Genomic DNA, 26,681 nt, shown 5'->3' on the forward strand with positions numbered 1-26,681 from the left:
CCTTTTTATCCTGACCAGACTTTTTTTTATTAGTTTTACTGATCTTCTGAAAGAACCAGTGTTTGGATTTTTAATTTTCTCTGTTTGCTGTTTCATTGATTTTACTCTGCCCTTTATTATTTCCTTTCTTGTATTTGCTCTGGATTTAATTTCCTTGTCTTTTTCTAGTTTCTTAAGGTGGAAGCTGAGGTCATTCGTTTGAGACCTTCCTTTTCTAAAATAGGTATTTAGTGCTGTAAATCTCCTTTTGAGTAATATTTTAATGACATATGCTGATATTTTATGTTTTCATCTTTATTCAGTTTCAGAAAACTTTCTCTTTTCATTTCTTTTTGACCCATGAGTTATATATAGAAGTGTGTTACTTAGTTTTAAGATGTTATTATTGATTATTGTGGTCAGAGGACATACTTTGTATGATTCAAATGATCTTAAATGTATTGAGACTTATTTTATGGCCTAAAATATGGTATATTTAAAAAAAAATTGACTTATTTTTGTTCTCCAGAGAAAGCAATTGAACTGCGTCTTGCAAAAATTGACCATACGGCGATTCACCCCCATTTACTTGACATGAAGATTGGACAAGGGAAGTATGAGCCAGGCTTTTTCCCTAAGTTGCAGTCTGATGTACTTTCAACTGGACCAGCCAGCAACAAGTGAGTCAACCCCAGGGATTCCCTGATCCAGCTCCCTAACCAAGGTGGTAAGGGCTATCCAGTGTCTGGGCCTGAGCTGATAGAAGACTCCTGGAATTTTGTAAAGCAAATATGGAAAAGACCCAGACTGTCAGGTTGTTCACTTGTTTGAACAAGAATACAGGTGACAAAGTATAATTAATTCCTGTCTCTACTCTGCAAATTGGGATAGCTCCACATGCCCAGCAGCTGCAGAAAGCCAGGCTGCAGATAGGTTGCTGTCATCTCTCAGCTAAATTCCATACCATACCTAGCTAGCATTGTATCTTCAGTAAGTGGTAATTGAAATAATTGGAGTCTGAACTGAGAGTAATTACTTTAGCAGGGTTGCTCTTTTTTATTTACTTTTGGAGATGAGTGTATCAAAGCCCAGACAAAGTTGAATGAGTATAGTTTTGGGTCTGCATATGAAGTGTTTTTGTACATGTTTTAAGAGAGCTATGTCTATGTTCCCTGAGGAGTTTCTCTTGTCTAGTCACTGAGGTCTAAGCTCCTTTTCTTCAAGGTCTCTTAGCTATCTCTGGTGACTTTTTGGTGGTTTTTCCATGCCCAGTGTTATTCCCTACATGTTCAGGTTCTCTCCTGTCAGTAACTTGACCTTACTTTTTTAGTGCGATGTTCATAATTTGCCTGCTTGGATTCTGTCAGGTGGACAAAAAGGAATGCCCCTGCCCAGTGGAGGCGGAAAGATCGGCAGAAGCAGCACACAGAACACCTGCGTTTAGATAATGACCAGAGAGAGGTAAGACACCTTAAGAGTGACAAACTGACACTATGACTATTTTATACTCTCCTTCTCTTTCCCATTTCCTTGGCCTCTGATCTAATTCAAATGTCTTAGCAATGACCTCCCCCCATAAAGAAGGGTTAATACTAGGGTTAATTCCTGATACCTGATACTGGGCCTTGATTATGACAAATCCAGAATGTACGATGTTCTGCAAGTGACAGCTGGCTATTAACCATGTAGATCCTCTCCCTGAGCCACACCGTTTGTAGCCCCATTAGGAATGATGTCCGTGCTTAAGAGAGCCTTTAACCATGTAGATCCTCTCCCTGAGCCACACCCTGTTTGTAGCCCCATTAGGAATGATGTCCGTGCTTAAGAAGAGAGCCTTTCACTGTCCTTTCAGTACTCAGTCATGTATGATCTCTGGGGAGTGTGATAGGAACCTCAGAAGATAAGAGTATGAAATTTGGGAGAATACTTTTAAAATTTGTGAGGCTTTTTGTGTGTGTAGTATGGTAGTAAAGAAGTTAATTCTGTTACAATGAGAAGGAAGAAAAGCTGGACTTGAGTTAATACTGTGAATCTCTGAAATTGGGGAGTGGGGAGCTTTTCTTCTGTTTTTTATGTATCTTAATTTAAATCAGGTAATCTTGACTTTTTTTCTTAGAGGAACAAAAGAGAGGAATGTTATCATCAGGTGCCTGGGGATTAGGGATTCCTGAATTGACCTCCTGAGTTCACCAGCTGAGTTTCTTAGCTCTACTGTAACTTGTTCCCAGTGAAGTTTCTAGTTCTAAACCTTAGGATGGAGACCCTGCATTACTTAGTTGCAGAGAAGTTGTGAAAATGGAGCTTCACCTTCAGAATTCCATTTCAGGAACTTCTCTTTGAGAAAGGACCCTGCAATTTACATTTTATACATTTAAAACCTGTTAAAGCATATTGTTTTCATATGTGTCTGGCACCTCAGTGAATGGGAAAACAAATACCATTTTGTCTTTGCTGTTTTTCAAAGGAATAAATTAGAATTACAAGGTATGGTTATGAATTTTTTTTTTAAAGATTTTATTATTTGAGAGAGAGAGAATGAGAGATAGAGAGCACGAGAGGGGAGAGGGTCAGAGGGAGAAGCAGACTCCCTGCTGAGCAGGGAGCCCGATGCGGGACTCGATCCCGGGACTCCAGGATCATGACCTGAGCTGAAGGCAGTCGCTTCACCAACTGAGCCACCCAGGTGCCCTGGTTATGAATTTTTAACTGCTGATTTAAAGAATATGATTGTGCTTAGACTTTTTGTGAAGGTGGCATAAGGGATTTGGGGTATTGGTGTTATTTTAGAAGTGTCCCCTGGGTCTTCCACCTCACCTCCATATTACTTTTTTTAGCAGTGTTTATTGAGCATGTTTTCTTGGTCAAATCAGTGTAGTAAGCACTTTGAAATAAAAAGATGACAGGGGAGGTAGGCTTGTCCTCAGGGAATACCAGTTTATTAAGGGAACAAAGTCGGATACACAAATAACTTTAGTAGAATAGTCTTTGGAAAGGGCCATATGAGAAGCAAGTCAGTGTTTGATCTCTGATGATCAGAGCTCAGTTCTACCTGGGGTAGTATTCAAACAAGATCGAGGGAGCCATCATCTCTTTAAGCCTTAGAGGATGATGGGATTGTGAGAGACAAATAAGAGCATTCAAGTAGAAGAAATGGAGGATCAAACGCTTGGTAGTTGTTGTGTAATGGAGGCTGTGGACAGAATACTTTGGAGTAAAGGAGAGGAGGTAGGTAACAAACTAGGAGGCAGGTAGCAGTAGTCCAGGTGAAGGAATTGAAGCCTAACCTTGGGGGTTGGTAGGAGGGGCAGATTGAGGACCAGAAGATAGAATGGATAGAATTGTACTACTGGAATAAAGTCTAGGGTAAAAATATTGGTTGCGAACTTGCGCTGCTGATAGGATGTCAGTGTGCAGTTCACTGAATTGATGTGAGCTCTATGTTAAAACAAATAGCATATGGAGAATCACCAGCACATTGTAAAAAAAACAGAAGATGCAGTTGTTGTTTTGAATGTGCACTCTTATTTTCCAGGCCCTAATTTAGCAAGGCTATACTCTATGATAGTAAGGGTAGATATTTTTGATATGGACGCAAGAGTTAAACTCCTCGCAGCGTGGTGGAGAAAATGAGTTTCTCATTAGTACTTTGAAATTTGAGTGGGTTTGTACACTGAGCTCTACATGCTGCAGCCATGTGTTAGCTATGTGTTAGCCATGTGCTCTTTACCTCTTATATCATTAAAGTAAAGGTAATTACAGTACTCATGAAATGCCTTACATCAGAGAAAACTTACCATATTGTCTTAGTTTTTCTTTTCGCTGCAAGAATTGCATTTTAAGCTTTCCACCTCCAACTGTGAGCATAAGAAAGAGGCAGTAAGAAAATGTGGGGTGATAGTAGTGCCCTCTTCAGGCTCTCATTAGTACTGGCCACTGTGGTTTGTGTGCATGGATCCAAAGAGCCTTTGATTTTTCTGTTTGCTGTAGAAGTACATCCAGGAAGCCAGGAATATGGGTAGTACCATCCGCCAGCCCAAACTGTCCAACCTCTCCCCATCAGTGATTGCTCAAACCAACTGGAAATTTGTAGAGGGCCTGCTGAAGGAATGCCGCAACAAGGTGAGCTATGGTTGCTCGTGAATGTGTGCTCTTTTCCTTGGCAGCCAAGGGGAGACCACATCTGAGCTCTGACCACTCTTCCTTGGCTTTAAAAATACTGTTAATTTAATGGGATAGTACTGATTTTAAGATCCTGTTAACATGGAATTAGGTGTATTTGTTTTATATAAATAGACCATTACTGGAGAGCAAGCACACTTTGCTTGATACTAATTTAATATGTATTTTTTAAAACTGAGAGATGGATGTAGTTTTCAATTTTAGACATCTTACATTTCTTACATGAAGTCCTTGTAGTTGAATAGTCTTCAACACATTAATCTTACACACATGAAAATATTTTTGCCTGTTTTAATTTGATAGCAGTAATATCATTATCTAGACACAAGAATTTACTGGGTGCCAATTATGTGCCAGGCCAAAGTGTGTTCAGTTTAAGCTTATTGTTGGGATGTTTTTTCAGTTCTACAGACAGTAATCTTTTTAAGCTTTATTGAGGTATACTTGATATACAAAAAATGACACATATTTTTCTTAAGTATACTCCACACCTACTCATGACCCGGAGATCAAGACCTGAGCTGAGATCAAGAGTGGGTAGCTTAACCGACTGAGCCACCCAGGTGTCCCTACACACATATTTTTATTTATCTATCTATTTATTTATTTATTTATTATTTATTTATTTATAAATAAAGATTTCATTTATTTATTTGAGAGAGCTAGAGACAGCGAGAGAGGGAACACAAGCAGGGAGAGTGGGAGAGGGAGAAGCAGGCTTCCCGCCAAGCAGGGAGCTCGATGAGGGACTCGATCCCAGGACCCTGAGACCATGACCTGAGCTAAAGGCAGACGCTTAACAACTGAGCCACCCAGGTGCCCCCTACACACATATTTTAATGTACACATTTTGACAAGTTGGACATATGCATACACCCATGATACTATCACCATAATCAATCTATCACTACACATATCTATCACTTCCAAAAATTGCCTTATGTTATTTTGTGGGATTTGTTTGTTTTTGTGGTAAGTATACTTAACATGAGATCTATTCTCTTAACATATTTTAAGGTGCACAATAACCTATTGTTAATAGGTGCTATGTTTAAAAATAGACACTTAGATCGGTGGAACAAAATAGAGTCCAGAAATAAACCCAAGATTATTTGGTCAATTATTGACAAAGGAGGCAGGAATATGCAATGGGAAAAAGTTTCAACAAGTTGGGAAAACTGGACAGCTACATGCAAAAGAATGAAACTAGACCACTTTCTTATACCATACACAAGAATAAACTCAAAATGGATTAAGGATCTAAATGTGAGACCTGAAACCATAAAAATCCTAGAAGATAGCACAGGCAGTAATTTCTCTGACACCAGCCATAGCAACATCTTTCTAGATATGTCTCTTGATAAACTATTGGGACTACATCAAAATAAAAAGCTTCTGCACAGCAAAAGAAATAATTAACACAACTAAAAAAAGGCAACCTACTGAATGCGAGAAGATACTTTCAAATGACATATCTGATAAAGGGTTAGTCTCCAAAATATATAAAGAACTTACACAACTCAACACCAGTAAAACAAATAATCCAGTTAAAAATGGGCAGAAGACGTGAACAGACATTTCTCCAAAGAAGACATACACCTGGCCAACAGACACATGAAAAGATGGTCATCATCAATGAAATGCAAATCAAAACCACAGTGAGATATCACTTCATACCTGTCGGAATAGCTAAAGTCAAAAACACAAGAAACAAGTGTTGACAAGGATGGTAGGGAAAAAGGACCCCTTGTGCACTGTTGGTGAGAATGCAAACTGGTGCAGCCACTGTCGAAAATAGTATGCAGGTTCCTCAAAAAATTAAAAATAGGACAACCCTGTGTTCCAGCAATTGTACTACTGGGTGTTTACTCAAAGAATATAAAAAACACTAATTCAAAAAGATATATATACCCCTATGTTTATAGTAGCATTATTTACAATAGCCAAATTATGGAAGCAGCCCAAGTGTCCCTCGATTGATGAATGGATAAAAAAGAAATGGTGTGTATGTATAGGAAGATTACTTCAGTCAGAAAAGAGAATGAAATCTTGCTATTTGCAACATGGATGGATCTGGAGGGTATTAGGCTAAGTGAAATAAGTCAGTCAGAGAAAGACAAATGATTTCACTCTTATGCTGAACTTAAGAAAGAAACGAACAAAGAAAAGAGACAAACCAAAAAACAGACTCTTAACTGTAGAGAACAAATTGATGGTTGCCAAAGGGGAGGTGGGAGGGGGATGGGTGCAATAGAGGAAGGGGATAAGAGTACACTTTTTCTTGATGAGCACTGAGTGATATATGGAACTACTGAATCACTGTATTGTACACCTGACACTAATTTAACACTGTATGTTAATTACACTGGAATTAGAATAAAAAATAAAAGATAAAATAAATTAAAAAAAATAAAGTGATAGGACGCCTGGGTGGCTCAGTCAAGTGTCTGCCTTCGGCTCAAGTCATAGTCCCATATTGGGCTCCTTGCTCAGCGGGGAGCCTGCTTCTCCCTCTGCTTGCCGCTCCCCCTGCTGGTGCTCTCTCTGTGCCTCTCTTGTCTCTCTGACAAAAAAATAAAATCTTGGGGGGGAGAAAAAAAGATGTGTATATATGTACAATGGAATATTACTCAGCCATTTGCAACAACGTGGATGGAACTAGAGGGCATTATGCTAAGTGAAATAAGTCAGAGAAAGACAAATATATGATTTCACTTATGTGGAATTTAAGAAACAAAACAGATGAACATAGGGGAAGGGAAGGAAAAATAAAATAAGATAAAGACGGGGAGGCAAACCATGAGAGACTCTTAACTCTAGGGAACAAACTGAGGGTTGCTGGAGGGCAGATGGGTAGGGAGGATGGGGTAGTTGATTGATGGGCTTTAAGGAGGGCACTTGAGGTAATGAGCACTGGGTGTTATATGCAACTGATGAATCACTAAATTCTACCCCTGAAACTAATGCTATACTATATGTGAACTAACTTGAATTTAAATAAAATCTTGGAAGAAAGAAAAAACAAAAGTAAATTATTTGTCCTTAATTTTGATCCCCTTGACAGGTACGTCAGATGTATTTCTAACCTTAAATGCTTGCAGGTTTGTTTGGTAAGATCAGTTAAACAATGAGAAACAGAGAATGTCGGAAGTGACTGTGACCAAAGGGTTTTATTCAACTCTTTCATCTCATAAATGCAAAAAATTAATCCAGAGTGATGGTATCACTTGCTCATGGTCATACAGTGATTGCTGTGTTCTTATCTTTGTAACTGAACTTTTATTTTTTTAAAAGATTATATGTATTTATTTATTTGACAGAGACACAACGAGAGAGGGAACACAAGCAGGGGGAGTGGGAGGGGGAGAAGCAGGCTTCCCGCTGAGCAGGGAGCCCCATGTGGGGCTTGATCCCAGGACCCTGGGACCATGACCTGAGCCGAAGGCAGACGCTCAATGACTAAGCCACCCAGGCGCCCCGTAACTGAACTTTTAAAGAATGTACTCCACCAGAACCTGACCTATATGATGGGGAATAAATATACTTTATGTCTCTTGGTCTTACTATCTTGTCCTTCCCAGCCCAGCAGATGTGCTGTATGGGTCACCACAGCCCTTTCTAGTTGCATGTGATCCTGCTCACTGTGGTTATCTAATCCTACTGACTGATTCCTTGTAGACCAAGAGGATGCTGGTGGAGAAGATGGGCCGAGAGGCTGTGGAACTAGGGCACGGGGAGGTGAACATCACAGGGGTGGAGGAGAACACCTTGATCGCCAGCCTTTGTGACCTCCTAGAGAGGATCTGGAGTCATGGGCTACAAGTAAAGCAGGTAAGGAATGTCTAGACTCTCCCTGCTGAGCAAACTGTCTTTCTCTTTTCACTTACTAGCTTTCCCACACTCTTCCAGCTGGCTGGCTTTGAAAAATGGTGCATGCCATGTGTGGGGTGAGACTTGAAATAGCTAAACAAATAAATAAGTAGATAAATGTGATCCAGACTGTTTTCTTTAAAAAATATGCTTCATGAATCTGTGTGTTTGTTAGACATTTTTAGAGTGGCATCTTCCTTATTGTAAATAGAAAGGCCAGATTGATAGATCCTTTTTGGCAACTGGCCCTGGTCTGGAGATGGGACACAAAAGAAAGAACTTGGAGCTCATAAATAATACTCTAAGGGTCCTTCACTAATTGTACATTCCCAGTGGAAAAAGTTCTGTCATTAACATTTCTTTTATATACAGATAGCTTAACTGTCTAAAGATTTGAGAAAGGCCTGCAGGAAATTGAGTAAGTTTGATTGTTACTGCTTGATACCAGAGAATTTCCTTATTTCAGAATACTCTATTTGGAATAGTTAGTCAAGATGGACAATTTTACTTTTATGCATTTTTAAATTTGAAGAGAACTTGAAATCTTTTCAAAAACAGTTTTAGGGGCGCCTGGGTGGTGCAGTCGGTTAAGTGTCCGACTCGTGATTTCAGCTCAGGTCATGATCTCATGGGTCGTGCTCCATGAGATCTTGTGGAGATTGAGCCCTGCAACGGGCTCTGCACTCAGCAGGGGGTCTGCTTGAGATTCTCTCCCTCTGCCCTCTCCCCACTCGTGTTCTCTCTCTCTCTCTGTAAAGTAAACTTTAAAAAAAAAACAATTTTAATATGGATAAATTAGAAAAACATGTAAGTATCCAGCAAGTATTTATTGAGGGCTGGCAGTGTGCCAGGCACTTGCTTGTTAGTGAACAAAACACACCAAGATCTCTGCACTTTAATTTCTTTTTTTAAGATTTTATTTATTTGACAGAGAGAGACACAGCGAGAGAGGGAACACAAGCAGGGGGAGTGGGAGAGGGAGAAGCAGGCTTCCCGCTGAGCAGGGAGCCCGATGTGGGGCTTGATCCCAGGACCCTGGGACCGTGACCTGAGCAGAAGGCAGACGCTTAACGACTGAGCCACCCAGGCACCCCGATCTCTGCCCTTCTGGAGTGTCGTTGTCATGGGTATAGAGACAGTCTACCATATCTGTCCTTCAAAACATTTTTCTGTGCACATTGTACCCACATACCGTGGATATTTAAAAATCCAACCACAATGAGATACTTTTTCACATCCACTAAGATAACTAAAATAAAAAAGACAGTAACAAGTTAGTAAGGATCTGGAGAAATTAGAACCTTCACACATTGCTGGTGGGAATGTAAAACAGTGCAGCCATTTTGGAGCATAGTCTGGCAGTTCCTCAAAGTGTTAAACATAGTGTTATATGACACAGTCCACTTTTAGCTATGTACTCAAAATAAATGGAAACATATGTCTGTATAAAAACATTTACACAAATGTTCATAGCAGCATTATTCCTAATAGGCCAGAAATAAAACAACCCAAATGTCCATCAGTTGATGAATAGATACACTAAATGTGGTTATCTATACAATGGAATATAATTCAGCAGTAAAAGGAATGAGGGATGATACATGGCTCAACATACTAAGTGAAAGAAGCCAGTCACAAAAGACCACATATTGTATGATCCCATTTATATAAAATGTCCAGAATAGGCAAATCCATAGACAGAAAGCAGATGAGGGGATATCAGAGATGGGAGCGAAGGAGAATTGGGACTGACTGATAATGGGTATGGGCTTTCTTTTTGGGTGATGACAATGTTCTAAAATTAGGTAGTGATGATGGTTGTACAACTCTGTGAACGTACTAAAAATCAGATTTTTTTTTTTGTAACAAAATCGTGTACTTTGTAAGTGTGAATTTTATAGTAATGTGAATTATATCTCAGTAAAACTTTTTAAAAATCAAGATCGGATCATACTGTACATAATGTTTTGTAACTTGCTTTTTTTACCTCATAATATATTTTCCATGTCCTTAGCTAATTTTTAGGTGGTACTATAGTAAGTATTTAAGAGCTCAAACTATGAATCAGATAGACCTGGGTTTGATTCCTACTTAATAACTTTATGAAACTGATCAAGATTCCTAGTTTTTCTAAGCTTCTCTTTCATCCTGTATATGATGGACTTTTTAAAGTACCCACCTCCATAGGATTCTTGTGAGGATTTGCTAAGATAGTTTAGGTGAAGCACTAAACTCAGAGCCTGGAATTTGGGATGTGCTCTGTAAATGTTTGTGGTTATTATTACTCTTCTCAGATTTCAGTTTTAGTTACTGTATCCATTGTATACGTTTTCCATGTTTGAATCAGTTCTTTATTACTAGTTATTTAGGTTATTTCTGATTTTTCAGTATTATAAACAATGTGGTTAATAAATTTTTTTAATGCTAAAAACTGTGTATCACCTCCCTAAAATATTGAGAATCCTCTAGTATAATAGCAATACTGTGGGCTTTGGATTCAGAAAAACTGGGATTCGAATCCTAGCTCTGCTGGATGACTTCCAGTAACTTGTGATTTTTGAATCTCATTTTCTTTATCCATACTATAGGAATTAATCAAATCTACCTTTGAGGGTTATGATAATTAGATGTAATAAAAATAAATACCTGGCATGTGGTAGGTATATAACATATGGTGGCTATTATGTTAGGCTCTACATGAAGAATTTGTTTTTTTCCTTTTCTGTATAACAAATGAGTAGAATATACATAATCATTTTATCATTTTCCTTTAAGTTGAGTGAGCCTGACACTTAAAATTGAGCTCTTTAGCTTTTTGGTAAAATATATGCCTCTCCAAACTTTATTTGCCATAAAAATTTCTAGAGAGTTAGTGAGCCTTATCCTTAAGCATTTTAAGAAATAATACCTATCATCACATGTTCTAAACCTGTCCTCTGAGGCTTTGCAGCCATATTCTGCAAAAATTCCCATAGAATAGGGGGAATATTTTTTGGAGCCCATTTGAGTTCCTTCTCAGTTTGGATAGATAGAGGCTACTTGTTCAGTGAGAAATTAACACAAAATAATGGGGTCCCATTTTGTTCTGAATCCTGCATTTGGAGCATGGAAAGTGAAGCACTGACATTGTCAGCAGAGGGAAGCAAGGGTGTGTGCTTTTTGGCAGGGTGTTAATACCCTCAGGGATGCATGCATGGTCAGCTGCAGATTGACTGTGACTCTCTCTGCTGGGTTTTTACTGCATGTTCTCCTTAGGCCTTCACTTTGCTAGCGTGTGTGTAGAGCACCTCTCTCCTGGTGAGACATTCTTTGGTTATGTTCCAGTCCAGAAGTTCTATAACCTGGTTACCTGGACTCCATCATGGAGATTATGCATGATCCTGCAATCACCCAGATTGTGACCAAATTCACTATCAGAGAGTGATCTTATTGCCCCTTCTGAGGGTACCTTACTGATCAACTACCTGTTTTAATCTACTTAGAAAGTAGAGAGAACCGAAATAGCAGTTTTTGCTGCTAGCTTCCTAAATTTTGTTATTGGCCATGACTGTTCACAACTCTCTTTGGCTTTCAGTGACATTTTTCAAGGAGATGGGCATCCTTCTCTAGTATATTCTTCTAACAATAAGAGGTGAGGTTTGGTTTTTCATACTGGTTTTGTAACTGCTGCCCTTTGGGTAAGTGAAAATGGGTTGTTTCTCACCTGTGTATGACATCCTTGGAGAATCTGGTGCTATCTGTATTTTGCTTTTCCTATATAATACCCGAAATGGGTAGTTAGACTAAATTGAACCTTGCAATCTCAATCAGCCTCTGTGCAAAAGAGGAAAAAGAATAATCACAGCTCCTGAACTAGAAAGTCCCCAGTGCCCTATCCCTGAGCTTCAGCCCAGTGCTGCTGTCTCACTCCTGCCTTTGCTCTCTCTCCGGTGAAATCACCGTGAGCCAGGGCGTCCTTCTGGCATGGCAGACTGGTGCTGCTCTAGCCTTTGGCTCTTCAGCAGCGTTGCATGTGAGGGCCCTCTGGTGACTGGCTGTACTTAGTGTATGTCACATTCATACACGTCTGCCTTTCTAGTCTTCCTGGATTCTGGGGATACAGTAATGAATAAACCAAAGTCCCTGCGCTTTCAGGAGCCTACTCTAACCATTTTGGTAGAGGGATGGACAGATTTCTGGAAGCTGAATTACTAAATCAAAGAGTGTGAATATTTTAAGCTCTTGTATTGTCTTTCATATATTGTATCAATATGCCAGTTAGTGTGTGGAAGTTGTCTCATTGATGTTGTTGAACATCATTTAAAAAAAAATATTTGGTTTCTCAATGAATAAAAAAGTCCTTTCTAGTTTTACCTGTGTGTTTTATAAAAAAAAATACCATTATGATTATTGGGTTTTGTTTTAAGCTAGTTAAATCCTATTTTTTTTAAGATTATTTATTTATTTGAGAGAGAAAGCAGAGTGAGAGCACGATTGGCGGGTGGTGAGCAGAGGGAAAGGGAGAAGCAGGCTCCCCACAGGGAGCCCGACGCGGGGCTCCATCCCAGGACCCTGGGATCATGACCTGAGCCGAAGGCAGACGCTTAACTTGACTGAGCCACCCAGGCGCCCCCCCCTTTTTTTTTAAAGTTGGTTAAATCTTGCAGGATATCCAAACATATAGCAAGTTTATGTTAACAGCTTTCTGGTCTATAGATGAGGGTTTTCTTCCATTCAAGTGCTTGATTTTTTCTCCCTAGAATCTATCAAATGGATAGAAACAAAATAGGTCCTCAGTATTCTAAAGGGACAAATCTTGAGACCTTAAATCCTCACATTCATCCAAGAGCATAAAATTTTCTTCAGAATGTATAACTTCATAAATTAAATGATCTCTTCCAGGCAGTCTATATATAGTATCATTATTGGGAGCAATAGTTCTGCCATTAGATGGATTGAAGCTTGAATCCCAACACTCATTTACTATCTGTGATCTTTTACAAGTTGCTTAATCTTTCTCATGCTCAATTTGCTCCTTTCTAAGGAGAATGAAGATAGAGGTACCTATCCTGTAGGATTGTTGAGAGCATTAAATAATTATATTTTGAACATTTAACATAGTGCTTAGTTTGTAGCAAGTCTCAGGACATAGTAGCTTCTATTATTATTACTATCACTTCTCTGAAATATAGATTTACATTTATAAAGTTATTATAATAAATCCTACTACTAAAAAAAAGCATAATACTACACTTACGTTATATCAGATACATAGAAACATTTACCGTGAATTTAAAATAAAGTTTTTATCACATAACAAAGGGCACTGTGTATTGCAGGATGACTAGAAAGAGACAAAGCAGTGGCTGGGTTGCCAGCTGGGCTCACTTACCACGTAGGCAAATTGCTCCCTTACCTCAGGCTTGCAAATGCTAATCAGATTTGTGCCTTGGTAAAATGACAAATTACTACATGTCTCAAATAGTTTAAACCGCAACTCTTTTTTTTTTTTTAAGATTTTATTTATTTGAGAGAGAGACTATGAGAGAGAGAGCACATGAGAGGGGGGAGGGTCAGAGGGAGAAGCAGACTCCCCGCCGAGCAGGGACCCTGATGTGGGACTCGATCCAGGGACTCCAGGATCATGACCTGAGCCGAAACTCTTACATTTCAAAATGCTAAGGTTCTGTTATATTAGCTACAATTAAATACCAGCCTACCTTCCTGCAGGCCTCTTCATTTTTACCTTCAATAGTAAATCCTCATCTTAGTGACAGCTTATTCTCTTCAGCCTACACTAAGGGCAGTAATGCCTTTAAATGTTTAGGAAATTCAGGAGCTATCGTAGAATCTTGTAGAGTGGATATTAGCTCCTCTGACAGAAGCCATCATGCTCTACCCAAGCTGGCCTTTAACCAGCTTAGAAGTTGATAGGTTGTTTGCTTTTTTCTTTCTTATCCACTGGTCCATTCTCAGACTCTTTTTAGCCATGTCCTGTTTGAAGTGGTGGACCATTTCTCTTTTCTATTCCTTTCAAGTCTTTTTTTATATTTCCCCTGCATTTTAGTAGGGTGATATATTTGTATACATTGCATCTGGGTGTACATCGAGATAAGGAAACAGTACAGATACTTTTTAGTAAAAGCTCATATCTCTATGTTAAAATTATCTGTGACTCTCTTCACTGGATGCCTTGGCCTGTGAAATCTAAACTGATAGGTGTTTCTCCCTTGTGTTGGTTCCAGGGGAAATCAGCCTTGTGGTCCCACCTGTTACATTATCAGGAAAACCGGCAAAGAAAACTCACATCAGGAAGCCTCAGTACCTCAGGTAAGATGGTTTCTACACCACTGGGGAGAACCCCCTCCACCCACTTTCCCATCCCCCATTGGAGAGATCATCTGCAGTAGACTATTCTAGGTCATTAGAACCTTTGCTGTGTAATGTTTCCTTTTTTAAATATTAAGCTACTTGGCTCTCTGAACCACAGAGTGTGCCAAAGCCATGGGGTTTGCTTTCGTTATGTACTTCTATACCCCTCCATTTTAAAAGTAAATTCTGTGCCCAACCTGGGGCTTGAACTCATGACCCCCAAGATTGAGAGTTGCATGCTCTATTGACAGAGCCAGTTAGGCATCCCTGTTTCTGTACCTTTTGATCAGTGAGCTAGAAGATTTATATCAACAAGAGGACAGTCTTAGAATGAATTTAGGTTTTTAATGAATTTGTGTGGTACTGGTGTCCTATGTTTGGAGCAGGTTGTCTTTAGAGTTTTTTGTTTTATACCTCAGAGATGGGCATTGAGATCATCTATCAGTTAAGAGAGCCTGTGTCCTACCTTGGAACTCCTCAGAGTCAAGTGAATGTGAATGATCTCTTAACACTTCTTTTACATTTTTTTTCTAAAGATTTTATTTATTTGATAGAAAGAGAGAGAGCACACACAAGTAGGGAGAGCGGCAGGCAGAGGGAGAGGCAGGCTCACCGCCGAGCAGAGAGCCTAGTGCGGAGCTCGATCCCAGAACCCTGGGATCATGACCTGAGCTGAAGGCAGGCGCTTAACAACTGAGCCACCCAGCTGCCCTTTCTTTTCCATTTTTTTTTTTCTAAAAGATGTTATTTATTTATTTGACAGAGACACAGCGAGAGAGGGAACACAAGCAGGGGGAGTGGGAGAGGGAGAAGCAGGCTTCCCGCTGAGCAGGGAGCCCGATACGGGGCTCGATCCCAGGACCCTGGGATCACACTTAATGACTGAGCCACCCAGGCACCCCCTTTTCCATTTCTAATTTAATAAAAATATCAGAGTTGGCAGGGACCGCAGAGATGATCTAGCCCAGCCCCTTTATTTTACAAGAGGAGGAAACTGGGATCTAGAGAGGAATTGAATTTATTCAAGATCACATACTGCATTCATGGAAGAGGCCAGATTAGGAGCCAGGCCTCTTGCCCCCTGGTCTGGTGTTCCTTCTGCAGTGCCCCTTCCAGGGCAGCCCCCCTCCTTCCTGTACTTCTTGGCATGCTCATGTGCGCGCTTTCTCTCGCTCTCACACAAATAAATCTTCTAAAAAAGCCAAATATAATAATAATAATGAAAAATTTTGAAATTTTGTGAGAATTACCAAAATGTGACACAAAGACACGAAGTGAGCAAATGCTATTAGAAAAGTGATGCGGGGGGGGGGGGGAGGGGGGCGGAGCAAGATGGCGGAGGAGTAGGAGACCTAGATTTCGTCTGGTCTCAGGAATTCAGCTGAATAGGGATCAAACCATTCTGAACACCTACGAACTCAACAGGAGATCAAAGAGGAGAGTAGCAACAACTATCTGAACAGAGAAGCAACCACTTTCTGGAAGGTAGGACGTGCGGAGAAGTGAATCCGAGGCGATATTCGGGAGGATAGACGGCGGGGGAGGGGCCTCTGCCGGCTGCTTCTGGCAAGTGCTAGAGCGCGGAGCACAAAATCGGACCTTTTAGAAGTCGGCTCCGCTGAGGGACGTCGCTCCAGTGGCTAAGCGGGGGTGGAATCCTCGCGGGACAGTGGGGTCTCAGGACCCTTGGGGTCACAGAAAGACCAGGGGAGCCTGAGTGCGCCAGAGCTCCCAGGTATCGGAGTGGGGAAGCCAGCTGCAGAGACGGAGCTGAGGCGCGGGCTCTCAGCTTGGGGTTGCCATAAACTGTGATCCGCGGCCCAGTCGGGCCACTGCTCCTGCAGCAGGGACCCAACAGGCGGCAGATCCGGGGAGACTCCCCTTCCTTCCCGGGTAGGAGTGGCGCGGGAATGCACCGCAGGGATCTGCTGGGTTTGGAGACTCCACACGGGGTCGGGTGCCACAGATACAAACGCTCGGTTACAGCCCGGGTGAGCACGGAGTGCGGCCGGAGACCAGGGACAAGGGAGTGACTGCTTTTCTCTGGGGGCGCACTGAGGAGCGGGGCCCCGAGTTCTCAGCTCCTCCGGGTGGAGATTGGGAGGCCACCACTTTTGCCCTGGTACTCCAAGGCTGTATGGAGAGCTTGCAGGGAACAAAAGCTCCTGAGATCAAACCTGAGCAGCTTGCTTAGCCCGGACCAACAAGGGCGGGGCAATTCAGCCTCCGGCAGAGACATTTGGAAACCACAGCAACAGGCCCCTCCCCCAGAAGATCAGCACGAACAGCCAGCAAGCCAAGACCAAGTTTACCGATCAAGGAGAACGGGAGAACTCCAGCGCTAGGGGAATACTGCACATAGAATTCATGGCTTTTTTTTACCATGATTCATTAGTTCATCAAAGTTAATTTTTGTTAACTGTTATTTTTTCTTTTTCTTTTTCCCTTTTTCAACCAACATCTTATCAATCTCTTTTTTAAAAAAACAAAAACATTTTTTATTTTTTTTCATTTTTAGAGTCATATTTTATCCCTTCATAGTAGTTACCCTTATTTTTGGCATATATATATAAGTTGTTCTCTCTTTAAAATTTTGAGATACAGTTTCTTCTAACAGATAAAAATATACCCTAAATCACTAGTGTATGGCTCTGTTCTAGTCTCCTGCCTGATCACATTCTCTCCCTTTTTTCTTTTTCTTTTTTTTTTTAAATCTTCTTTTTTCAAACAACTTCTTATCTTATCAAGTCCTTTTATAAAATCTTTTATAATTTTCATCTTTACAGTCATCTTCTATCCCTTCATTGTATCAACCCTTATTTTGTACATATATGTCTTTCTTCCTTTAAAATTTTAGGAGGCACTTTTTTCTAACAGACCAAAATACGCCCAAAATCTAGTGTGTGGCACTGATCTATGCACTAGCCTGATCATATTTGATCACATTCTGCTTTTTTTGTATTGTTCTGTTTTTATCTTTTTTCTTTTTTTTTTTTTCTTTTCTCTTTCTTTTTTCTTTCTTTCCCTCTCTTTTCCCCTGGTTTCAGGTCTTTTCGGATTTGTATACAGTATATTTGCTGGGGACGTTGTAAACCTGTTAGCATTTTGTTCTCTCATTCATCTATTCCCCTCTGGACAAAATGACAAGATGAAAAAAATCACCTCAGCGAAAAGAACAAGAGGTAGTACCGTCAGCCAGGGACCTACTCAATACGGACATTAGTACGATGTTGGACCTAGAGTTCAGAATCATGACTTTAAAGATAGAAGCTGGGCTTGAAAAAAGCGTGGAAGTTATTAGAGAAACCCTTTCTGGAGAAATAAAAGAACTAAAATCTAACCAAGTCGAAATCAAAAAGGCTATTGATGAGGTGCAATCAAAAATGGGGGCACTAACTGCTAGGATAAATGAGGCAGAAGAGAGAATCAGTGATCTAGAAGACCAAATGATGGAAAGTAAAGAGGCTGAGAAAAAGAGGGAGAAACAACTACATGATCACGAGGGCAGAATTCGAAAGATAAGTGATTCGATAAGACGAAACAACATTAGAATAATTGGGATCCCAGAAGAAGAAGAAAGAGAGAGAGGGGCAGAAGGTATATTGGAGCAAATAATAGCAGAGAACGTCCCTAATGTGAGGAAGGAAACAGGCATCAAAATCCAGGAGGCACAGAGAACCCCTCTCAAAATCAATAAAAATAGGTCAACACCCCGACATCTAATAGTAAAACTTACGAGTCTCAGAGACAAAGAGAAAATCCTGAAAGCAGCTCGGGAGAAGAGATATGTAACCTGCAATGGTAAAAATATTAGATTGGCAACAGACCTATCCACAGAGACCTGGCTGGCCAGAAAGGACTGGCAAGATATCTTCAGAGCACTAAATGAGAAAAATACACAGCCAAGAATACTATATCCAGCTAGGCTGTCATTGAAAAATAGAAGGAGAGATAAAAAGCTTCCAGAACAAACAAAAACTAAAGGAATTTGCAAACATGAAACCAGCCCTCCAAGAAATATTGAAAGGGGTCCTCTAAGCAAAGAGAGAGCCTAAAAGCAGCAAAGATCAGAAAGGAACACAGACAACATACAGTAACAGTCACCTTACAGGCAATACAATGGCACTAAATTCATACCTTTCAATAGTTACCCTGAATGTAAATGGGCTCAATGCCCCAATCAAAAGACACAGGCTATCAAATTGGATTAAAAAACAAGACCCATCCATATGCTGTCTGCAAGAGACTCATTTTAGACCCAAAGACACCCCCAGATTGAAAGTGAGGGGGTGGAAAACCATTTATCATGCTAATGGACACCAAAAGAAAGCTGGGGCGGCAATCCTTATATCAGACAAACTAGATTTTAAAACAAAGACTGTAATAAGAGATGAGGAAGGACACTATATCCTACTTAAAGGTTCTATCCAACAGGAAGATCTAACAATTGTAAATATCTATGCCCCGAACATGGGAGCAGCCAATTATATAAGGCAATTAATAACAAAAGCAAGGAAACACATTGACAACAATACAATAATCGTGGGGGACTTTAACACCCCCCTGACTGAAATGGACAGATCATTTAAGCAAAAGATCAACAAGGAAATAAAGACTTTAAAGGACACACTGGACCAAATGGACTTCACAGACATATTCAGAACATTCCATCCCAAAGCAACGGAATACACATTCTTCTGTAGTGCCCATGGAACATTCTCCAGAATTGATCACATCCTAGGTCACAAATCAGGTCTCAACCGGTACCAAAAGATTGGGATCATTCCCTGCATATTTTCAGACCACAATGCTTTGAAACTAGAACTCAATCACAAGAGGAAAGTCGGAAAGAACTCAAATACATGGAGGCTAAAGAGCATCCTACTAAGGAATGAATGGGTCAACCAGGAAATTAAAGAAGAATTAAAAAAATTCATGGAAACCAATGAAAATGAAAATACAACTGTCCAAAATCTTTGGGATACAGCAAAGGCCGTCCTGAGAGGAAAGTATATAGCAATACAAGCCTTTCTCAAGAAACAAGAAAGGTCTCAAATACACAGCCTAACCCTACACCTAAAGGACCTGGAGAAAGAACAGCAAATAAAGCCTAAACCCAGCAGGAGAAGAGAAATAATAAAGATCAGAGCAGAAATCAATGAAATAGAAACCAAAAGAACAGTAGAACAGATCAATGAAACTAGGAGCTGGTTCTTTGAAAGAATTAACAAGATTGATAAACTCCTGGCCAGACTGATCAAAAAGAAAAGAGAAATGACCCAAATCAACAAAATCATGAATGAAAGAGGAGAGATCACAACCAACACCAAAGAAATACAATTATAAGAACATATTATGAGCAACTCTATGCCAGCAAATTAGATAACCTGGAAGAAATGGGTGCATTCCTAGAGATGTATCAACTACCAAAACTGAACCAGGAAGAAATAGAAAACCTGAACAGACCTATAACCACTAATGAAATTGAAGCAGTCATCAAAAATCTCCCAACAAACAAAAGCCCAGGGCCAGATGGCTTCCCAGGGGAATTCTATCAGACATTTAAAGAAGAATTAATACCTATTCTCCTGAAACTGTTCCAAAAAATAGAAATGGAAGGAAAACTTCCAAACTCATTTTATGAGGCCACCATTACCTTGATCCCAAAACCAGACAAAGACCCCATCAAAAAGGAGAACTACAGACCAATATCCTTGATGAACATGGATGCAAAAATTCTCACCAAAATACTAGCCAATAGGGTCCAACAGTACATTAAAAGGATTATTCACCACGACCAAGTGGGATTTATCCCTGGGCTGCAAGGCTGGTTCAACATCCGCAAATCAATCAACGTGATACAATACATTAACAAAAGAAAGAACAAGAATCATATGATCCTCTCAATAGATGCAGAAAAAGCATTTGACAAAGTACAGCATCCTTTCTTGATCAAAACTCTTCAGAGTATAGGGATAGAGGGTACATACCTTAATATCATAAAAGCCATCTATGAAAAACCTACAGCCAATATCATTCTCAATGGGGAAAAGCTGAGAGCTTTTCCCCTAAGGTCAGGAACACGGCAGGGATGTCCACCATCACCACTGCTATTCAACATAGTATTAGAAGTCCTAGCCACAGCAATCAGACAACAAAAAGAAATCAAAGGCATCCAAATCGGCAAAGAGGAAGTCAAACTCTCACTCTTTGCAGATGATATGATACTGTATGTGGAAAACCCAAAAGACTCCACCCCAAAACTGCTAGAACTCATACAGGAATTCAGTCAAGTAGCAGGCTATAAAATCAATGCACAGAAATCAGTGGCATTCCTATACACCAACAACAAGACAGAAGAGAGACAAATCAAGGAGTCGATCCCATTCACAATTGCACCCAAAACCATAAGATACCTAGGAATAAATTTAACCAAAGAGGCAAAGGATCTGTACTCAGAAAACTATAAAATACTCAGGAAAGAAATTGAAGAAGACACAAAGAAATGGAAAAACGTTCCATGCTCATGGATTTGGAAGAACCAACATTGTGAAGATGTCAATGCTACCTAGAGCAATCTACACATTCAATGCAATCCCCATCAAAATACCATCCACTTTTTTCAAAGAAATGGAACAAATAATCCTAAAATTTGTATGGAACCAGAAGAGACCCCGAATAGCCAGAGGAATATTGAAAAAGAAAAGCAAAGCTGGCGGCATCACAATTCCAGACTTCCAGCTTCATTACAAAGCTGTCATCATCAAGACAGTATGGTACTGGCACAAAAACAGACACATAGATCAATGGAACAGAATCGAGAGCCCAGAAATGGACCCTCAACTCTATGGTCAACTTATCTTTGACAAAGCAGGAAAGAATGTCCAATGGAAAAAAGACAGTCTCTTCAACAAATGGTGTTGGGAAAATTGGACAGCCACATGCAGAAGAATGAAACTGGACCATTTCCTTACACCACACACAAAAATAGACTCCAAATGGTTGAAAGACCTAAACGTGAGACAGGAGTCCATCCAAATCCTAAAGGAGAACACAGGTAGCAACCTCTTCGACCTCAGCCGCAGCAACTTCTTCCTAGAAACATCACCAAAGGCACAGAAAGCCAGGGCAAAAATGAACTATTGGGATTTCATCAAGATAAAAAGCTTTTGCACAGCAAAAGAAACAGTCCACAAAACCAAAAGACAACCGACAGAATGGGAGAAAATATTTGCAAATGACATATCAGATAAAGGGCTAGTATCCAAAATCTATAAAGAACTTATCAAACTCAACACCCAAAGAACAAATAATCCAGTCAAGAAATGGGCAGAAGACATGAACAGACATTTTTCCAAAGAAGACATCCAAATGGCCAACAGGCACATGAAAAAGTGCTCCACATCGCTCGGCATCAGGGAAATCCAAATCAAAACCTCAATGAGATACCACCTCACACCCGTCAGAATGGCTAAAATTAACAAGTCAGGGAACGACAGATGTTGGCGGGGATGTGGAGAAAGGGGAACCCTCCTACACTGTTGGTGGGAATGCAAGCTGGTGCAACCCCTCTGGAAAACAGTATGGAGGTTCCTCAAACAGTTGAAATTAGAGCTACCATTCGATCCAGCAATTGCACTTCTGGGTATTTACCCCAAAGATACAAATGTAGGGACCCGAAGGGGTACGTGCACCCCAATGTTTATAGCAGCAATGTCCACAATAGCCAAACTGTGGAAAGAGCCAAGATGTCCATCGACAGATGAATGGATAAAGAAGAAGTGGTATATATACACAATGGAATATTATGCAGCCATCAAAAGGAATGAGATCTTGCCATTTGCAACAACGTGGATGGAACTGGAGGGTGTTATGCTGAGTGAAATAAGTCAATCAGAGAAAGACATGTATCATATGACCTCACTGATATGAGGAATTCTTAATCTCAGGAACAAACTGAGGGTTGCTGGAGTGGTGGGGGGTGGGAGGGATGGGGTGGCTGGGTGATGGACATTGGGGAAGGTATGTGCTACGGTGAGCGCTGTGAATTGTGTAAGACTGTTGAATCACAGATCTGTACTTCTGAAACAAATAACGCAACATATTTTAAGAAAAAAGAAGAAGATAGCAGGAGAGGAAGAATGAAGGGGAGTAAGTCAGAGGGGGAGACGAACCAGGAGAGATGGTGGACTCTGAAAAACAAACTGAGGTTTCTGGAGGGGAGGAGGGTGGGGGGATGGGTTAGCCTGGTGATGGGTATTGAGGAGGGCACATTCTGCATGGAGCACTGGGTGTTATGAACAAACAATGAATCACGGAACAGTACACCAAAACAAATTATGTAATATATGGTGATTAACATAACAATAAAAAATCTAAAAAAAAAAAAGAAAAGTGATGCTGGAAAAAAAAAAAAGTGATGCCGGTAGACCTGCTTGACACAGAGTTGCCATAGACCTTCAATTTGTAAAAACAAAAAACAAAAAACCGTATCTGTGAAGCACAATAAAGTGAAAGTGCAACAAAATGTGGTATGCTTGTGTTGTATCTAGAGATCCTAAACATTCTGGGACATGTTCTTTACACAGTCCCTTGGCTCTTTTGTAGCCCAGTTTGAGGCAAGAACAGGACATGAGTAGTAGCTCCAAATGGGAATACTGCTTCTGTGGATGCATGATGACAACATGCTGGATTAGGAGCCAGAAAATTTGTGTTTCCTCCAGTCCTGACTTTGCCACTTGGTAACTAGGGCAAAGCATTTACCTTCTCTGAATTTCAGTTTCCTTCTCTGTGGTACCTTCCTTGGCTATCTAGTTGTTAGAGGATTAAATGAGATAATATGTATAAAAGTATAGCATCTGATACCTACTAAGTAGTTAATAAATATTCATGAAACTGTTACCAAAGTAACCAACTATTCCCTGTAGGAAGAGTCAGCTCTTTGGATAGTCAGATCTCTCTTGGGACATGACCAGCTTTTTTGTTCTAGGAATACTTCTTGATTCAGAACGGAGGAAGTCTGATGCCAGCTCGGTCATGTCTCCCCTGAGAATCTCCCTCATTCAGGATATGAGGTCAGTCTGGGTTCATATATACTAAGCCACTAAAAGCCTGTTTTCAGTTGCTCCTTAGGTGTCTACTTTACATAGCAGGGTCTCAGTGACCTAGGCTTCTACAGCATCTCCATTAACCAGGAAGACCTCGTCATTGGTCTTGTGCTTCATGATGCAGCTGTAGAGCTGTATGAGCAGTTGAGTTTCCTGACATTTTCCGAGAATTATACCCGAGTATCACAGGGCTCCAGGGTTTGCCTGGTTTTTTTTGAGAGCTGTATTGTCACCGCCCCTACCCCCCACCCCCTGCAAATTGTGGTGAGCCTTTCTGCAAAGCCACACGGAAGCCCAGGATTTAGAGAACAAGAGAGTTGGATTGTCACCAGGATGGGATAGGATTGTCTCACCAGGCCTGCTTGGCTTTACAGGGGGAGGTATTGGTAGTGAGTTCTGCTTCTGCCCCACTCCCCACCTCCTTTTTCCCATTCTCCCTTCAGGCACATCCAGAACATTGGGGAAATCAAGACTGATGTGGGGAAGGCCAGAGCATGGGTGCGACTATCCATGGAAAAAAAGTTACTTTCCAGACACCTGAAGCAGCTTCTCTCAGACCATGAGCTCACCAAGTAAGGCCATTCCACCTGGAGTAGAACCAGGCTCCCAGGAATGGTGGGGAGGGTTTGGAAACCCCTGTGTGAGGAGGGAGACTATTCACTATTTCATTTCTGCTGTGTTCAGCTAAACTCAAATTGCATATGAAGATTTTGTAGCATTTCCTCTTCTCCCTCTTTAACTATAGAAGAAAAATTCTGCTATGTTTGTTCTTCCTACCTTCTCCATTTGTATGTCCCCAAATAGCTTTCATAAAGAGGTAGTGAGAAAGGTGGGGTCCTTATTGGGTACCTCAGAGTTTTGGAGCTCCCCTCTCCTTACTGCACTCAGGAGACTTGTATACCTCTTAGGCACAGGGCATTTTCTTGGTCTCTTTCTTGTCCTGGGGAAGAAAGGACTAGGGAGTGAAAAGGAAACTTCTAAGATATCCCCTTATCTCTTTTGTTCCCTTCTGAGGCCAGGGCCAGCCCAAAACAACCCAATCCTTCCTCTTCATCTCTGGACCCTTCCTTAGTTTCCCTAGAGCTTAAAAGGGCTTTCTGATGGCTCTCATGGGCCCCCTCCCTCCACACTTTCCACCTAGAAAGAGGAAGAGGAGAGATTCCATGGTTCTCACATTCCCAGGGGCCATTAAACCTACAGTTCCCTTCTCTGGATTTGATATTCTTTGTATTTTTTTTGTACCCTAGCTACCAGAGGAGGAGTGGAAAGGAGGACTGTCCCTCTTCTCTGCCTCTTGGGCTACCACCTCTCCACTTTTCCTGTCTATGTTTGGCTCTTTCTTCACTGGCAAGCCTCTTGGACATTTTTGTTTAGCATTTCCTTAGGCATCTTTTCATGATGTCCTTTATTATCTGACTTCCCCAAGGATGTGATGAACCAGAGGACTAGGCCTTGGGGAAATTTTGTGTAGCCAGTTGATTAAACCTGCAGTATCTGTTTTTATTCAAAGTGAAAATATAATGATTTCGATTGTTTACTGTGTATGTAAAACATAGCAAGAACTAGGTTTAAAACCTTGATAACTTAGAGAGGTCATTTTGAGAGGTTAAACAGCAGTTCTTAAAGCACTTAAATTTGATTTAGAGACAAAAGGGCTTAGGGACAAAATTTGAAGACTGGGAGAACAACTAAAAGAGAACAAGTGAACATGTAAGCCTTTGGAAGGGAAGTGTGTGCACACCAGATTCCAGGGGACAGTTGTGTGTGGTTAAGAAAAAGAAATGGCCATTGTAGCAGGATAGGGCCAGGAGTGTTTCCCACTGGGTGTCACCAGCAGGAGGATGGGGAGGCATCTGAAAGGGGGTCAAGCACAAGCACTTTGTGAAGTCCAGAACAGTGGCTGGGTCTAGGGTGTGTATGAGCCTAAAGGCCCAGGCCACAGACCTTGGTCAGGAGACTAATTTTGGTTTCTTTAAACTGTAGCCCCATTAAAAGGAGATAAGCTCAGAATTTACTCAGTACTAGAAACTTTCCACCTTATAGTCTGGCCCCAGTGCTACTCCAGTGAGTGGAAGATGAGTTTTGCTGCCACAGATTGCATTTTGGATGGGGTGTAAGGAGAAAAAAGGGGCCCTTCATCAAAACCTATTTATTCCTTCATTCTGCTCTCTCTTCTCTTTCTCTTCAGTCTGCTTAAAGCTCCAGCCACATCATACTACTACTCACCCTTCTCAGTATGTCTTTAGTCCTTTCAGGGCCTAGTCAGAAGTTTTTTTCACTAGAGTTTGTCTAGACACCTCAGAGACTTGGTACATTCTTCCCCTGGGCACCCATAGTGTTTGTCACAGTATTTATTCAAACCTGCCCCAACACTGATGGGCTGTATTATTATTATCTAGTTGCTTGCTGCTTATTATAATTTGCTTTCACTGAGGGCATGAATGAGCATGTTGCCTAGCACTTAGTAGGTATTCAGTTGGGCACATAAAATGTGTGCATAGCTGCACAGACAGGGGAGGTGGGCAGCCTTGGAGAGTGTATCTTGGTAGAATGTTCCTGAGGCTCTGGGATTTCCAGGTAGCCTCCAAAACTGTTTGCAGCTTGGAGAAGGGGGTTAGGTCGAGGCAGGTTAATGGGGCTGTAGGGTCTAGGGGAAAAGTTAGCTCTATATATTGAGCTCACACTGTTTCTCCTTGACCTCCCTGCAGTGACTCTTACTGTGCAGTAGTCCCTTTACCTCAAAACTCACTTTGCATGGCTGCCATGGCCTTATGATCTCTTTCTCCCCTACCCTTTCCAGTCCTTAGTTCTCTGCATGCACACATGTTCTTTTCACACTTCTCTCTCACTTAGGGGTCTCACCCATTGTCATGACTTCTGTGACTCATCATGTGACTTGCACATCTGAAGCTGTAGCTTTGACTTTCTCCTGAGCTCCAGTCCTGCATTTATTTCCATTCAGGTATCTTACCTTTTGTTCAGACAGAACAAAAGCAAGCTTCACAGAATTCTTCACCGTAACTACCTTTCCCTCCAATGTTTTGTTAATGTTGCCACTCTTCTCCCTGAACACCCCCATTCCTCCCTACCTAGTTTGAAACTTGGGGTCCAGTTTGATTCCTTGCTTTGCTTTACCTTCCACATGCACGTCCAGGTCCTTTGCCTTTGCCTCCACCTGTCTTCTTATCTAGTGCC

The 26,681-nt window shown here is 40.9% G+C and overlaps 1 protein-coding gene across 1 annotated transcript in view; it reads left to right on the top strand.

Moving 5' to 3' along the window:
• Positions 1-26,681, top strand: part of DENND5A (DENN domain containing 5A) — a 112,336-nt gene that overhangs the window by 76,966 nt on the left and 8,689 nt on the right. Inside the window, exons 9-15 of the mRNA XM_028116802.2 lie at positions 509-659; positions 1,347-1,440; positions 3,967-4,098; positions 7,837-7,989; positions 14,253-14,337; positions 23,369-23,453; positions 23,930-24,058. Of these exons, the coding sequence (XP_027972603.1) occupies positions 509-659; positions 1,347-1,440; positions 3,967-4,098; positions 7,837-7,989; positions 14,253-14,337; positions 23,369-23,453; positions 23,930-24,058 (829 nt within the window). The remainder of the gene's footprint in view (positions 1-508; positions 660-1,346; positions 1,441-3,966; positions 4,099-7,836; positions 7,990-14,252; positions 14,338-23,368; positions 23,454-23,929; positions 24,059-26,681) is intronic.

The sequence above is a fragment of the Eumetopias jubatus genome, unplaced genomic scaffold, assembly GCF_037043125.1.
Source record: "Eumetopias jubatus isolate StellerSeaLion01/CBP00866 unplaced genomic scaffold, mEumJub1_p1.0 scaffold_13, whole genome shotgun sequence".
NCBI lineage: Eukaryota > Metazoa > Chordata > Mammalia > Carnivora > Otariidae > Eumetopias > Eumetopias jubatus.